This window comes from Nematostella vectensis, chromosome 13 (genome assembly GCF_932526225.1).
Source record: "Nematostella vectensis chromosome 13, jaNemVect1.1, whole genome shotgun sequence".
Taxonomy (NCBI): Eukaryota; Metazoa; Cnidaria; class Anthozoa; order Actiniaria; family Edwardsiidae; genus Nematostella; species Nematostella vectensis.
In genome coordinates this window covers 7,026,137-7,043,404 of record NC_064046.1, presented here as the reverse complement: position 1 = coordinate 7,043,404, position 17,268 = coordinate 7,026,137, and the positions used below count along the sequence as shown (strand labels likewise).

The 17,268-nt window shown below is 47.3% G+C and overlaps 1 protein-coding gene across 2 annotated transcripts in view; it reads left to right on the top strand.

Moving 5' to 3' along the window:
• The window catches only part of LOC5510866 (ribosome biogenesis protein bop1-B), a 50,325-nt gene extending 42,007 nt beyond the window's left edge, over positions 1-8,318 (top strand). For both annotated transcript variants that reach the window (XM_048720795.1, XM_048720794.1), the window contains exons 20-25: positions 1,730-1,804; positions 2,574-2,676; positions 3,046-3,130; positions 4,152-4,259; positions 4,677-4,747; positions 6,716-8,318. In XM_048720795.1, coding sequence (XP_048576752.1) covers positions 1,730-1,804; positions 2,574-2,676; positions 3,046-3,130; positions 4,152-4,259; positions 4,677-4,747; positions 6,716-6,798 — 525 coding nt within the window. In that variant the 3' untranslated portion in view covers positions 6,799-8,318. The remainder of the gene's footprint in view (positions 1-1,729; positions 1,805-2,573; positions 2,677-3,045; positions 3,131-4,151; positions 4,260-4,676; positions 4,748-6,715) is intronic.
• The last annotated feature ends 8,950 nt before the right edge of the window (positions 8,319-17,268 follow it).

Here is a 17,268-nt window from a genome sequence, read left to right as displayed (position 1 = left end):
ACTATCTATTGACTCGTAGAAAACTCGAACTTGTAAAATATACAGCCTATTGCCGGAATTCTGTCCACCAAGTATATGAGTATATCTGGTTTCTTCTAGTTTGTAAAAAAAATGAAAGGCTAAGGCAATTTTGATATCATTATTCTACTTCGGGCAGGGGGGTGCATTCAGGTTTGCAGAGGAGGGGGGCACTATTCTGAAGGTATTGTGGAGGAACCTATAAGTCCTATGACGAGGGGTGGATTTGTGGATTTTTTAGTGCTCATAGTGCAAATTTTCAGTCCACCAATTGCGCTGAGATACATGATTATTTGTGTTTTTTTTTTCGGACTTTACTGATTAATTACTCAATATAAGTATAAGTAATTTCAGTTAACTTTAAATTTGACATATAGATCGGTTTTCAAAATCCCGGACAACAAAATGTATTTGTTAAAGTGTAATCGAGCTAGAACAAAAGAGAACAAAGACATTACAGTGTATTAGTACTAAATAAACTTAATAGTATTTCACGGGTTTTTAAAAAACCACCCTAAACAAAAAATACTCATAATCTCTCTCTAATAATCTCTCTCTAATACTCATAGTCTCATAATAATAGCTTATGATAGTAAGTATAATCTTTCGCTCTATTCTGTTGTTTGGTAGCGAAAATCACAAACTCCATCCGGATGATGAATTGTTTAGAGGAACATTGTAGTGTTTATTTTGAAGGTTAAATGAATGGCCTACTATGCGTATATGTGATCGTTCATTACGCGGCGCACGATTCTTAAATGTGCATCGAAATGTTTGTTATTCTTCTTCTTTAATGATTACTACTGCCCCATTACAAACTAATGTCTAGTACAGATGAACAAATCAATTCGTCCTTTCGACATCTCATTTTAGTTGAAAAAAACTACTACTATACGCTTGCGTATAAAAGAGAGGTTGCTCAAGCGAACGACGTTGGTAATATTTCACCGTTTATTCACAACAAATCAATAAATTTGTGAGTCCAAAGAATACCTATCAATAATACCTATCAAGAATACCTAATCATGGTTGCACGGGTGGCCTAGTGTGTTAGCGCGTTGGCCTCTCACCGCTGTGGCCCAGGTTCGAATCCTGGCTCAAACTGGGGATTTTTTTCCGGGTTCCTGCCTTGAATCGAATTTGTCACAAGTGAGTTGAAGTTATTCTCCCGTGTTTCCAGTCTTCTCGGATAAGGACACTAAACCGGAGGTCCCGTCTCTTCAAGCTGTACTACACTAAACCTGAACCGAAGGGACGTAAAAGAACCACTGGGGACGCAATAAACCCTCTGGCAGTGACCACCCCCAGTGACAGTGCTTAGTGCTTAATGCCTCCTAGTATTAGCGAAAGCTACTTATAGGAGTAATAAATCGAATAAGCCTGATAGATTATTTTTTAATTTATTGCAGTCTTTTGGGGGTTCACAATCGAGAACATGTATTCTACCCGACAAATTTAACGTAATTAAATCCTGTATTGTGTTGAACTATGCAGATTACTAGGCGATTCACAATTAAACAATATTCTTTACCCTTATCAAGCGATTTATTCATAAGTATAAACGGTTACTCATAATGGAAAAATTCAATATCAACCTGCTCTTCATCCGTTTATCGAGCAGTCTTCTATGAACGCCTAAACTATATATTTTTTCAATCGTAGTGCCCCTATCACTCTCTATCTACCTTGATATAGATCTTTTTGTTCCTAGTGCCCCTTCAAGAAGGCAAAAGGTCTTGTCCAGCAGGTCCTATTTCATCCATCAAAGCCGTTTTTGTTTGTGGCTGTAAGTACTATGCTAGCCCTAATTTTGTCACCCTACAAGCTGTAAAAAGCTGTAGAACATAAACGCAAACATAATACATAAAGGAGAATCAATGAGCACTATACCATGCTCTTTTTATCATTATTTTATTACACAGTAACGTTCTCTTTCAAAAGGAGTCACTTTAGAAAGAAGTACTTTCCCAGGTTCTATGAGTGTCTCAGCTGCTATCAGGCCCATTGCCAAGGTTTTTAGAGTAAAAAGAAATGTATACATCTATTTCAAATGAGGTTGCACTCGGGAACCCAGGTGTCATAACCCGCGGTGATTCATGGGTAACATATTAACGGCTGAATCCTTGTACCTGAAAGCTATGTGGTGTATGTTCATAAGAATCTTAACAAGAATTCTACAGCTTTTGAGACCTTGATTTGTATTTAATTTACGCTTTTTTGCGTATTTACTTCATACCCATGAAGCACTGTGTGTTAGATACACAGATTCTCCGAGTACAACCTTACATGAAATAGGAGTATAGGGCCATTAGAAAAAAAAATCGTTTTGCATCGCCCTATCTATGAACTATTCTTTTGGTACTGTAATGGATTGAATTTGGTAAAAATCAAATGAACCTTTGTATGGATATTCTCCTGTTTTGTAAAAAAGAAACGCTGAATGAGGATTAGACTGAGTGCTAGAAAGAGGAAAACAAGTGTTCTGCACGATGTTTCAGCAGGTAATTGCTGCCTTGTGTGAATTGTTTATTAACGTTGATTGTTTTTATTTCCAGACACAAAAATATGTAAGAGTCTATAATCTGATGAAGCAAGAGTTGACAAAAAAGCTGATATCTAACGTCAAGTGGATATCTAGTATGGCCATACACCCAAAAGGTATACACGGGTCGTTTGATATGTCATTTAATGAAATGGCTATGACAAATACATAGCCACCATACATACGCGTTAGATGTGAACTGATTCAACTTGTCTTGTCACTACTAAAAAAGTAGTAAATAGTAAATTCTCTGTATGGAAAATGCAACCTTTTCAAAACAGCTTTTTCGCAGATGTTTGTATAACTTGCATGATTTGGCCCCAGAGTGTTTAAAAATTGTAAAATTGACCTCGGTTACCAGCCATGGGATCTCAGTGAGCCCGCAATCAACTAAGGAGCGGCACAACTATGGACTGGGACCGAGTATTGTGGTTTAATTACTAGAATTATATTCAATTTCATTGCAAAACGTGATTACATCTTAGGGGATAATCTTATCGTCGGGAGCTATGACAGACGCTTGTGTTGGTTTGATATGGACCTTTCGAGCAAACCTTACAAAACCCTAAGGTAAGTACATTAACACCCTGTTATTGGACAGGGTGTCGGTAAGCAGGCTGTGGTAAGGGAGTGGTGATTTACAGAGCAAAATACCAAGGGTGGGAAATCATCCATTTTTTAGACATAATCAGGGATGTATGCACTGTTGTTTTGATTTGCTAAAAAGGCGATGCCATTGTCGTTGTGATGTCAGTAGTATAGAGGGTGCATTCTGTACAAGATTATTCGAGAGCATTACGGGCGGGCCTAAGGCGAAGATAATAGGTCTAGGGCTAAGAGTGATATTCGTTTATGACAGTAAGATACCCATTTGTACAAGTTTTATAGGCTATATGAAGATTATTTGAGAAGGCGAAGTGTGAGTGCGGGTAGGGAGTGGTCTTCAAGGCAATTTAGGGAAATAGCCCTTTGCCACACATTTTTGACAAAGTGCCCTTCGGTATTAGTGTGACATTGTTATAATTAGCCTGCTAGCCGGCTCTCGTACGGGCTTATTCGGAAATGTTTCGTTATCGAATATTGGGAATTCTGTTGATCACGAATAAATGAGAGCCCGCAATAAAACCCTACTCCACTCAACCCACTTCACGCCTGGCTGAACTCACACGACATCATTCTCGAACGAGGAAAATTGGGAAAATACACAGCATTGCATTTCGCATTGAAGTTTTGGTCTGACTGTTTGGGATAGGATTTGGCACACTCAGACGCTTGAGCGACACTATGTCAAATTCAGCCAATCGAGGCACTGCGTTTGTGTGCGAATGCAGAGGATTGAAAAAGGGGGTTTTATTGCCATCTCTAATTTCTTCGCACTCTCGCCCCAGCGCACCTCGGCCTTCGCGTTTGCCACAGAACTCCCAATATAACAAAACATTGCCGAATAAGCCCGAATGAGAGCCGGTTAGCAAGCTATGTTATCATTAGGAGAGGTATCATTGTTAGAATCATTCACAATCTGATTGCTATAAAGCTAGAGCATAACATTGATGTAAGAGAAAATGGTCTTGTTTTGATTGTTAATGTGCAGGAGTCACAAGAAAGCTCTGAGGCAGGTCGCATTCCACAAGCGTTACCCGCTATTTGCATCTGCGAGTGATGACGGCACAGTCATTATAAGCCATGGCATGGTCTACAAGTAAGTTGTTTTCTTCCGTACGTTATGATACAGCAGTCAGTAAGTGAGTCTTCTTAAATGAGTTGGGTAAGACCCCTCACCTATGTATAGCATTAGTAAGCGATGTATGGTCAGTCGTCTAACTTTCTACCATTTGAGTTACTACGTAGCCACCCCAGAAACAGTTTCTGGAAGTTCAAAGGGCATAAGAACTTAACGATGTTTACTAGCATTATTCATTTATTAAAATTCATAGAATAGATTTTTGATTTCATTCAATTTATTTTATTCAATTTATTATCTGTCACACTGTGTTACACAATGTCACGGTTTTTGTTAATTTTGCTGGCTAATGATCATGCCTTGTTTGAAACGCTGTGTCACGCACTGCCGTGGTTTTTGTTACCGGTATTAACCACGCCTGTTTTGTCACGCTAGCGATTTGATGCAAAACCCGCTCCTCGTCCCTGTCAAGATCCTCCGAGGCCACAAAGTTACCAACGACCTCGGTAAGCTATAACGCGCATGCGTGCTTATCACGTGATGTCACCACCGCATTACGGGAGGTCACGCAAGCGATGAAAACGAGAGGGAAGTCCAAAATTTTCAGGAACTGGATATCAAAAATATCAGTAGACCTTTTACTTGGGAGGCCTGTGATTTTGGCCTGTTATGTTTTGGCGGGAATGCAATCTTACGCACAAAAATGGTGACCCTCCCCCAAAAAGGCGACCAAAAATTTACCCCCCCCCCCCCTTCCACAAGAACAAAAAAAGCTTAAAAATGCGCATTAGTTAGTTTATTGAAATTATACTATATTTGTGAGATGCTCTACGTACGGCACGTTCTTCCAGAAGCACCCACAAATGTTTATATACATAATGTGTTTATTACATGTTTATTACAATTGTGATAAGAAGTTGCCCACAAATGTAGTAAACCCACAACTGTAATAACGAGCAATCTGTGCAATACAAACCAAGAAAGAGCATTGGGCATTGTAAATAAGATTTCATCTGGGAAGGAGCTTATGGTGCTGTTTTCTATTAAGGTTTTAATAATAATGAGCTTTTCATATATTTGAAAATGGCAAAGTTTTCACGGGCAGCAGACCCCCCTTTACAATATCATTTACACCCCTGAAAAATGGGCTCAAAATCAACACTTGTGCCCTGGTGCCAGCTGCCCCTCCATGGTCATGTCTAAGTCATTTTCTCCCCCTCCCCCTCACACACAACAAGTTGACTTGCGGGGGAAGGAGGGCGGTGTCTGTCTCTCCATAAATTTAATTTGAAACAGCGACATTCAGGCCATATTCCGGTTAACAAAATGTAAAGCATATCTTTTCATACCACCAATCTGAAAAGTTAGAGGGGAGGAAGAGGGGACTTTGACATGAATTGAAATTCGCAAATTCGGTGATGCAACTTAATAAAACCAAAACCGCAAAAGATAAAAAATGTAGAAGCCACGCTTTAGGAGATAATGGTTTTCAACCCCAGGTCCTCCAAGTGCAGAAGGCGTATCACATTCCCCAGAAAGAAATTTAAATTACAGACTTTTAAGAGGCTCGGAAATTGTTCGGAAAACTTGTTTAAAAAACATAAGGCCCTGGCCCTCCCCCAAATCGATGCTAAAAAATCGCAGCCCTTCCCCAAACATAGCAGCCCTCCCCCCCCCGTTAAATAATGACCCTTCCCTTAAAATTGTCCTGCGTGATATGGACCCGTGATATGGCATGCAAAGATTAATATAGGTATAGATACTTTTTTTACTGTCAAAACTCCACAAGGCCACATTTGACTTAATTACAGTAGAAATATAATTTCTTGTTTGTTTTTTATTGCATGAGTTGTTTATATGTATCTATATTTTGTATTATCTTGATTATGGAAAAACACACAAACTACTTTTTCCATAATGTTTTTTCCATAATCAAGATATATCCCGCTATACATCCGTGTATATCGAGCACTCTTTCATGAACGACAAAAAGTACGCATTATATTTCATATTATAAATGTAGTTTTGTGGACTTTTTAAGAGGAGGGGGGGTCACACAAGTTTTTGGGTTTCTCCTGGGGGGGGGGGGTGGGGGGCAACAAAGTTTGATGTTGACAAAGGGGGATTGTACAGAAAACTCAAGTGGAGTGGCTCTGAATACCGGAAACCCCCCTCCCTAACCCCGGCGTGCGAATAACAACATTAGGATGGCGAGCATGATTAAACCAAAAAGAAATTATCCTAGTTTCGCTGGAGAAGGTGGCTTTCTCAGATGTGAGTGTGGAAAATATGTTTTTTTTTTCCACAACTTGGTGGTGTAAATAATGACACTCAAAATATTCGTTGTTCTCTTTGGTTTCTTTCCCTTTGTGCAATGATGGTTTCCTTTGTCATCTTGGGCGTCATCTTGGGCTTCTCTCCGTGCATTCGTTTAAAATTATGTATTTCGAGCTCATTCCATTTTTGTGTTTTAGGCGTCCTTGACTGTGTGTTCCACCCTAGCCAGCCATGGATTTTTACCGCGGGATCTGATCAGTGCGTGCGTCTGTTCACGTGATGAAGCCGAATAACGTGCTACCACTGTGTACGTGATTACCATGTGAGGCTGTCAAGTGACTCCCCCGTCAGCCATGGGGCTCTACCACAGTTAATACTTGCTGGATTCAAATCATAAATCTCTTTTAATCTGAATTCCGTGTTCCCCTAGGGAGCCCTGGATATTGACCTCAGTAACTAATAACTGGGACCGACTGTCAATGTGATAACCACGTGATAACGCGTGCGATTTACTGCACTTTGTTAGCTTATCAGTCTACGGACTGAGTGGGAATTAATGAGTTTTCACACCCGGTCATGCATTTAATTTAAATAATAAAACGGAACCATGGTCACGTCAAGTGGCAATAGCCAATGAGCTGTTTTAGATATAGTTCCCAAAATGATTAAAAAAACTGCGATCTTAAGGCAGGCGAAGGGTTCCCTGCTAAAAGAAAGTCAAGAAAATATATGGACAAATTTGCGATCTTAAGGCAGGCGAAGGGTTTCCTGCTAACAGAGGCCGCCTTTCGCTCCCTTGCATTTTACTTCTATCTAGCTGTCACTTCCCACCTCCGGGCTCAAGAACAATTAGTTATCAATCAGCCGTCAATGAGTCAACATGTCAGGACCATTGCTCTGAGCGCTAGATTCAAATTTCATGTACGACATATTCTGAACCAAAATAAATATCATTCCTAGAGTTGTCCATCTAAGAATGTTTCTATCTATCGTAAAATAATGCTATACCAGGCTGTGTGCGCTCTAAAATACGAGCATTTTCATCACAGCACGAGAATAATTTATGCAGGTGCGCTAGATTATGGATGGGCAAAATTTAACATTTCGCACCGGAATGTGGACAGCAAATCACTAATTTATCAAACTCTTAACACAACTATTGTTACCTGTGCAAAAATAGTTTTATTCAAGCTCAGAGATAAGCAATATTTTACAGGAGACATAATTTGTGACCGCTAGCGTGGCGGTGTTCTGATAATAATTGCAAATTTGAGCCCGGGGGTGGGAGGAGCTTTCCCTTTAATAACGGAACCTCGTGTTTAATTCCTAGACTTTGCATAAGCAGCCTCGCACTTCAGTGTCACATGACAGATTGTGGGCTCCTTCGGCTCCCTTGGCTGGCAATCCCGCCCCCGCACGCATGCACGACCTACGCCCTTTTTGGTTTTCATGGACCTCCAGTGTACTTTGCAAAGCACACTGTTCTTTGTTAGAGGTGCAGGCTAGAGCCCGCAACGCCAGTAAAAAAAACTCGTGTATCTATTAAATTCGTCAATCTCCTCGGTGTTTGGCGAGAGTGAGGTTCCCTCCACCTGTTGCCTCCCACGCACAGTGTGGCTGCATTAAGCAGAACGGCGTTTTTTGTTTGTTTGTTTTTTACGGTATCTAGTCCGCCAAACGAAGAAGCGGCTTTCCTTTTCCTTAAGGAGCGCAAGGACTATTGGCAGGCTAAACCAAGTTATTAAAATCCAGTTGCAATGTATCAGCTTTGTTTAGTGAAATAAAATTATGAGAATTAAATTTGCATACTGAATATGAAAAGGGTCTTTTAATTTAAACAACAAAATCTGCCCCAAGAACCGGTTTAGCGATCTCATCTCTTCACCGAATGAAGTAGCTATTTGAAACGTAAAGAAAACGCGTAACCATTTAGTTTTTGGCGTGACTAGCATGCATAGAATGTTACACGCTGGTGGTTTTCCTTATCCAGCCGTTAAACACAAGTGAGCACACTTTAGAATATTTTTCGGCGGAGTCAGTCAAGCAACGTGGGTTTGAATTTCGTGTCGCATTTGGCGTAGGGGCAACCGAACAAGTTTCTACTTCGTTATATAGATAGATAATTTACTAAAGGACTACTAGCGATCAATGATCTCAGTAGTAACAATAACAAAGACAAGCCTGAATAATTATGCAGATTTGCCTTTGAGCCTGCTCAGGAATGTGTGGAATGTGACAACCTGTCAAGAGAAGGGGGTGCCCGCTGGTCAGCGTGTTGCGCAAGCGCAGTAGGTCCGCCAGGCGTTGTTTTTGTTTTGCGAGCATGATGGCGACTAGCGGCGATGTGTCGGAGTTCGAGCCGATGGGAACGTGGAGCGTTCTTCCAAGTTGGTGGACGGTGTAATGGTTTGGACCGAGGTCCTGAAGGTCCCGAAACGGTTTTTCATCCTGGTGATGGACGTGGACATTGAGATTCGCTACGTGACTTTTCAAGTGCGTGAAGAGGCGCTACTGGTGGAGTATGTGGACCATCGGTACGGCGAGGGGAACGTGTACTCGCCGAACCAAGAGGGAGAGCGTGGGTACCCGTGGTCGGCGGATATGGAGAGTGTGGAGGGGGAGGAGGGTGAGGGGGCGCCTTTAATTCCTGAGGCGGAGGACGAAGGAGGACGATGCTGTGTTTCTTCAAAAGCTTCGTGAGAACTTACCTCCAGTGAAGGTGGTGGTGGTGGCGTTTTTGACAGGGATTGTTCGGGGGGTGTCAAGGGCGAATTCGGAGCGGGACGCGTTGGAGGCGCTGCGTACCCAATCGGAAAAGATCGAGGAGGAGTTGGCGTTGTCTCTCGAGGCGGCACAGTATTCGGCGTTGGAGGTGCGCATGGCTCGGGAGACGACGAGGGAGTACCTGGCGAGTGCGGTTCGTGAGGGGGATTGGTTGCGTCAAATGGAGTCGGGGCATCGCTGTTGGACGTGGTCGGCTTACTTTAGAGCAGCAGGGCAAAGGGCTGTCAGTCGTTTGTTTCCGTGACACATTCTTGGTGCGCTGCGGGGGATGTTGTTTAGTCAGGGTTTGACGGGTGTAGTTGTCAAAGGTCTTTTGTGAGGGTAGAGAAAAGGGATAGAAATAGTTGGGGTAGTGCCGTGTTGGGTTCAGTTGAGCTTTTGCTTGGGTCGAGGTATGAAGTGTTTTTGCGGAAAGGAGGTGAAACGTACAGGCACGGTGGTCCGTTGTGGGACTGAGGTGGACTATTCCAAGCACGTGGTGGGGTGCGGGTACTACTACACGCAAGAGCAAGCCCTACAGATCCTAAAGACCATTCCTGCGGGGACGAAGTTGAACGAGTTCCCACGGTGTGAGCACGGCTTGATTACCAAACCCTTGGTGTCGGGAAGCTAGAAGAGCAAGGGGCGTGTGTACTTTAAGCTTTGTGAGGGCGGGTGAGCCTCCTCAGGAGTCTTTTAACGTATGGCGGCCGTCTCAGGAGAGGAAGATAGTCCCAGCGTCCTCCTCCGAGGAGGACGAGGAGTTGGTGGCGGCGACGGTGTTCAAGGTACCTCCCACACCCCAGAAGAAGAAGAAGAGAGGGGTGCTTTACAGGCCTGTGGGCGAGGAGGAGGAGAGCGTGGAGAGGAAAATGAGAGAGAAGAAGGCAAGGATGAAGAAGAAGGAGCTAGAGCAGTTGCTTTCCGGGGACGGAAACGGCGGCGAGGGAGAGATGGAACTGTAGGAGGACTGACCGAGGCGTGGGACACACCCTCTGTAGAGCTAGCGGTAGAGTCTAGAGTTAATGTTGATGTTGTAGATACGTTTCCTATCCGCGGTGTAATAAACTATTTTGTGTATGCGGTTGTGGCACTCTTATTTAAGCGTCAGGTTTCTGAGAGTGGTTTTGATACACGAGTGTTAGCTTCGTCGTTGAGGGGGATGGTGATGGGTGGGATGGGACCCTCCCAGGGGCGTCGTCGTTGGGGTCACGAGCGGGGGGTGCCTCCAGCCGTGGATGTGCGTCGGCGGGAGATTGTAGGGGTGTGGGTGGGGAAGGCCGCTGCGGAGATGTGGGATGCGGGGGTGGTGTTCTTCTTCTTCTTCTTCTTCTTCTTCTTCTTCTTCTTCTTCTTCTTCTTCTTCTTCTTCTTCTTCTTCTTCTTCTTCTTCTTCTTCTTATTATTATTATTATTATTATTATTATTATTATTATTATTATTATTATTATTATTATTATTATTATTATTATTATTATTATTATTAAAAAAGAGTAATAAAAAGAGGAAAAAAGTGTCCTTCTAGGCGTGTTGTTTTTTCCTCATCCGGACGTTTCCCTTTCGGTGGCGGGTAGCGGCGATGGGGGTGGAGTTTCTTTGTCCCGGTCCACACTACTACTACTATTACTACGGCTCTCTTCATCGCTCTCCACGGGTGAGGGACGAGGGGCATGTGGGGTGTAGGGGAGTCGTCGCTTTTCTAAGACCACCCGGAGCCTGTGGAGCTTGTTAGGGTCCAGAAGGATCTTTTTAATTTTGCGGCGTTTCTCTTGGACCCCCTCTCCGTCGCTGTCGTACCCTCCGGAGGTTGCGTAGGAGGAAGACCAGCTGCTGTTGCTGTTCTCCCCCTCCTCCTCTTCTTGGTTAGTGTTTTCCTTCTCCTCTTCCTCATCGCTATTGTTTCTCGAGAGGTCGATAAAGGAAATTTTTTTGAGAGAGGTGTCCATGACGGGTCTCTTGGAAGGATTGGCGTTCCTAAGGGCTCTTCATCGCTTGGTCTCTCTTCCCCATCCTCCTCGGTGTTTTCTCTCCCTTCTTCTTCCTCCTCTCTCCTCGCCAGGCGTTGTTTTTCGATTTTTTGGTTCTCTAGGTACCGCAGTTTTCTAGCCTCCTGCAGTATCTCGTCGGAACGCATTCTCAACGTCACGGCAGCGCGCTCCATACATTGGGCTTTTTCAAACCCATTTAGTGGGCTAAAGGTAACTGCACAGGGGATGTCGATGTCTACACTGTAATAATCCCCGGGTCTTGGGGACGGGGTACGGACTTGGCTGTTCATGGTTTTTTCTTCCGTTGGGTTTATTTTTCTTGAGGTCTCGGTTCTTTTTTCGTGGCGTGGTAAAATTAAAAGTCTTGTCCGTGTTGCATGTTTTTAAGGGTGATGTGTTGCTCGTGGGCTAAGCTCTCATTGGTGCTTGGTGGACAGTTCTTTTGTGCTTGTCGTGGGGTCTTTTTAGTTCGTGAACGTCGGGGTTTTCTTTGCGATTTCGGTGCGAGGGTTTTACAGGTTTTTGACAAGGTTTTCTTTTTTGTTGTCTGTTTTTTCTTGCGTTGTTTTCGTGGGGTCGGTTGGGTTCCCTCGGTGCGCGGAGCGATGTCCACGGCGTGTTCTTTTAGAAGTTGGGCAGCGCGTTCCAACTGGTTACCGACATCCCAACAGGCTAGGTAAGGTTCCCGGAACGGTTCCATGGTGTGTTCTGGTGGCGTGTTCTTTTAGAGTGAGCTCTTCCGTGAGAGGGGTTGACGTTTTGTAGTGTTTCTTTGTTCTAACTTGTCTTAGGTTTGACAGGTTTGCGTAGCGCGAATTTGCATGGGCGACAGCTCGGGAAGTTGTAAAAGACAAGTGACGAGCCCAGTGGTTTTTTTTTTCACAGTTTGGAAAAACTTCAAGACGGTGTTGTGTGTCTATTTTAGGGAGAGAGGAAACATGGAGTGTTTTATTTGCATCGAGGATGGGAATGGGAGTGTGAAACTCACAGACTGTTGCAAGCAGAGAGTTCACCAAGAGTGTCTAGGGAGATGGAACGTGGCTCAATTTTTTCGCGGGCGCCACCCCACATGTCCCCATTGTCGGGCAAAGGCTTCACTACCATCGCCATCACCATCACCATCGCCATCGCCATCCCAGGGCGCGACTCGCGAGAGAGACTCTTTTTGGGAAATCGAGGCGTGGATGCCTACCGTGACCACAGACATCCGCTACGACTATTACCTGAACCCTGAGGTTCCCCCGTTGTGGATGTCTACTGTGACCGGAGAGACCCGTAGAGACTACATGCTCCCCAAGGATCCTTGGGGGATCGAGAGATGGATGGTGGCTGAGGCTCCCCATAGGGATACTGGTACCATTGACAGAGAAGAGGAAGATAAAATAAAATAAATAAATAAATATCTCTTAGTGAACGTGTTGTGTTGAATTTGCATCGTTGACAGGTGACGGTGGGGTGATCGATGGGGTGATAGGAGAGTGACAGGAGGGGGGACATTTTGCGAATGTTTTTGCATTGTTTTTCTCTTTTTAGGTTTATTTTGGGTGACAGGCTGGAATGCAGGGTGTTCCGAAGCGATTACCATAACGCTTTGGTGGTTTTGACTCGTGGATTTATTTTATTTCGTTTATTAAGTTAAGATGGGGGGGGGGGGAAGATTGAAGAAAGAGATGGGGCTTCTGGCTTCTTTGCTCTTCCTTCTCCTTTCCCTTCGTTTTCTTCCTCAGGGTCCTTGGGGAATGGTGTCCTCCATAGGTGAAGTTTCTAGGAGAAAAAATAGGGAAGGCGAGGGCGAGCGTGAAGACCGTCGTAGGGTCCTCACGCTTGCCCTCGTGGGTAAAAGTACGAGGAACACTGTTCCACGTATCTTGGGGGGAGGTAGAGACGTGGTGTTGCCGGCGTTCCTTAAGAGATCGCTCTTTTCGAGTTCGTGATGAAGGTCTGTGTGGTTGGGAGCGGTGGTCATGACCGTGTGGGGAATGGGGCGGCCTCGTCTGGGTGGTGGCAGTCTTTTTTTAAGCGCTGCGCTGGGGGTCTTAGGGTCTTGTTTTGGCGGGATGGAGTGGCAAGATGAGTTGCAAGCGTTCCTCCAAGACCTGGAGGAGCGTGAATCTCGTCACGAATCGTTCCATGGACCGCTAAGATCTCCTTTAGAGTCGGCGGTGTCTTGGGAAGTGACTGAGGAGGGGGACCTTTTATCCCACGGTGCCGTCGGTCCGTTGTTTGACTCGGTGGATGGATTGTTTGATCACTATTTGGATACGATGGCGGCGTCGACACCACAGGTGGGTGGGGGAGGGGGTGGGGGTACGTCCTCCTCACCGTCACCACCCCCACCCTCATCTAAGGAGTTGCATCGGATCGAACATGTGAAGACCCGAAAGTCGAAGTAAATGGGAACGTCTTGTTCGGACTATGTGGTGCGCGTGGACCTACCGGAGCGACAGCGCCTCCAAGAGGCTTTGGACGATGTGGAGGGCGTGCTTGGACATGTTTTGGACAAGACGTTGGAGGGTGTGGCGGGCCACGACTACGTCCGTTTGACGTTTGGGGGTGAGGGACTGGAGAACCCTATTGCCCTCCCCTTCATGCATCGTAACCAATTGACCCCTCACAGGGTGGTGGGAGTGATGGCTAGCGTGGCCCAGTCCCATAGGGAGTTCGCGTTGAATGGTCAGTTTGATGTCCATGTGGTGCGCACTCACATGCCCCCCTCGTTATGGTCAAGGCCCACGCGGTGTGGATTTTGAGCGATGGCGGAAAAACTGTGGCTCCGTGGTGCGCATCCACCATCGGGATGGGATGTGCGCGGCGCGGGCCATCGTGGTGGGGTTGGCCCACGTGCGGGGTTACCCCCTGTTTGCGAACAGGAAGATCTACGACCCCAGCAAAGGGAGTCCGAGCCTCCCCATTCAGACGGCGCGTGCGCGGGCGCGGGCACTTCACCTTGCGGCGAGGGTTCCCCTGCGCTCGTGCACCTTGGAGGAGATCGCTCAATTCCAGACGTACTTGGCTCCTCAAGGGATCCAACTGAACGTGGTATCGAGGTCGCACTTTAACAGTTTGGTCTACTCGGGGGAGGTCCGGGACATGGTGCACCGTTTGTACCTGTACTACGCCGAGGGACACTACGACTATGTCACAAAAGTTCACCGGGTCTTGGGACACACCTATTTCTGCAAGACGTGCAACAAGGGGTACTCGTCTCCCCAGCACCCTTGTGACGGCCTGTGTCGGAGTTGTGGGGTGGTGGGGTGCTCCTTACCGGTGGTGGGCCCTGATGACCAAGTCCAACCCTGGGATTGGAGAGACTGTCCCGACTATCACCATTACTTCCGCAGCCAGACCTGCTGGGAGGCTCACCGTGTGGTCAAGTCGCGTCCCGATGGTCGTGGGGGGACCGTCCAGTGGTCGTACTGCCAGCGGTTTCGACGGTGCTTGGACTGTGGGAAGGTGCTGGATCTACACAAGGCGGAGCCCGACAAGCCCCACGTGTGTGGGGAGTACAAGTGTCGTACCTGTGACGATGTGGTGCCACCGGACCACTTGTGCTTTATGCCTGTGGGGGAGGCGGTGACCCTGAAGCGCAAGGACGGCTTCCGCTACATCGTCTTCGATTTCGAGGCCCAACCTTTGGCGTCGGGGCATGTGGTGAATTTTGCTGGCGTGCAGAAGATGTGTCACTTGTGCTGCGAGTGGCCCATGGAGGCTGGGGACTGTCCCCGTTGTGGACCTCGGAAGTACAGTTTTCTCACCGCCGAGGCGTTTTGTGTGTGGCTGATTGGGGGGAGCACCGAGGGGTACACGTGTTTGGCCCACAACTTTAAAGGGTACGACTCGTACCCCATCCTCGAGTACTTGATCCGTAATGGGGTCAAGTCTAACGTGGTCTTCAATGGGGTGAAAGTGATGTGCCTCAGTGTCCCCGAGTTGAAGGTGACGATGAAGTGCACCTTGAACTTTTTCCAGATGGCGTTGTCTTGACTTTCTAAAGTCTTTGGTTTTGAGGATGTGGCTTGCAAAGGCACGTTTCCTCATTTTTTCAACACCCCCGAGCACCAAGGGTACGAGGGCCCTATCCCGGACCTGAGCTACTACGACCTCCCGAACAAGTCACAGTCGGAAGCGAAGGCCTTGAGGGTGTGGCACGCGGAACAGGTGCAGCAGGGGGCCCGGTGGGTGTTGAAAGACCAGCTGGCGGAGTATTGTCACCAAGCTGTCGAGGCCCTCAAGCGTGCCGTTTTGGCCTTCCGTCGCCTGGTGTTCCCCTTGACCACCGTGTACCCCTTTGAGGAGTGTGTCACGATTGCCTCGTTGGCCAGCAGGGTCCTGCGCACCTTATTCTTATCTGAGGACACGGTGGCCATCCTTTCTAGCCAAGGGTACCGTCAACACGATGTGCAGTCCTCCAAAGCGCTTCTTTGGCTCCAGTACCGCAGCCAGCGCGATGGGGTGACCCTCCAGACCATCTTGAACGCCCAAGGCGAGTTTCGGGTGGGACCCTACAAAGTGGACGGGTATGCGGCGGCCACAGGGACGGTCTACGAGTACTACGGGTGCTTTTACCATGGTTGTCCCCAGTGTTTTGGCCCAGAGACCCTGAACCCCCACAAGCATCTAACCATGGAGGAACTGTACACCAACACGTTGAACCGGTGTGAGGCCATCCGGGCTCAAGGGTACGAGATGGTGGAGGTCTGGGAGTGCGCCTTCGACAAGGTTCTCCAAGAGGACCCGGCACTGGCGTCTCTAGCCGTGGCCATGGAGAAGGCGATCCCCTTAAATCCTCGGGACGCCTTCTTTGGGGGACGGACCAATGCGATCACACTACTCCAGGATGTGGAGGACCTCCCCGAGGGGTGTGAAATTCGCTACGTGGACTTTTGCTCCTTGTACCCATGGGTGAATTTCTACGAGCCTTACCCTGTGGGTCACCCTGAGGTCATTGCTGAGCAGTTTGAGGAGGATCTCACGGTCTACCGAGGGCTCCTCAAGCTCAAGATTCTCCCTCCCAGGGACCTGTATTTTCCTGTGCTACCTGTTCACCTAGGCGGCAAGCTGGTGTTCCCCCTCTGCGCGGCTGGTGCCAAAGCCGAAGTGCAAGGGGCGTGTCCCCATACGGAGGAGGAGAAGCGTGCCCTGGTGGGGGCCTGGTGCCACCCTGAGGTAGGCGAGGCGCTGCGCCAGGGGTACCGGGTGTTGATCGTCTACGAGGTTTGGCACTGGGAGGAGTGGGATGTTTTGTTCCGGGACTACGTCAGCACGTTCCTCAAGATCAAGCAGGAGGCTTCGGGATGACCTCCCGAATGTACGACGGAGGCCTAAAAGGAGGACTACGTGAACCGGTACGAGACTCACCAAGGCATTCGCCTAGACCCCATCAAGATCGGAAGCAACCCAGGGTTGAGGGCTATGGCGAAGCTGCTTCTCAACAGTATGTGGGGTAAATTTGGAGAGCGCCCCAACCGTCACCAAACCGAGTACGTGGATGAGCCTGCGCGCTACATTGATCTCCTGATGGGGGACACCGTCGAGGTCAAGGATGTGTTTGTGGCCAACGAGGAGATCCTCCAAGTCCAGTATGAGCTGTACGATGAGTTTGTCACACCCCAACGACATACCAACGTGGTGTAAGCGGCGCTGACCACCACGTACGCCCGCCTCAAGTTGTATGCCGTGATGCGCCGGTTGGGCTCCCGGTGCCTGTACCACGACACCGACAGTGTGATCTACGTCGCAGCCCCAGGAGCTTGGGACCAAACCTTAGGCGATTACCTAGGCGACTTGACGAGCGAGTTACCCCCTGGGGACGCCATCGTGCGGTTCACCTCTACGGGACCCAAGAGCTATTCCTACGTCACTCGCAGCGGTGCCTCCGTCTGCAAGGTCAAGGGCCTGCACCTCAATGTGCGGAGCGCTGATGTGGTTACGATGCGTGCCATGGAGGAGTTGCTCGAGGAAGGGATGGTCTCCGCTTGGTCTCCGAACCGGTCCATTCG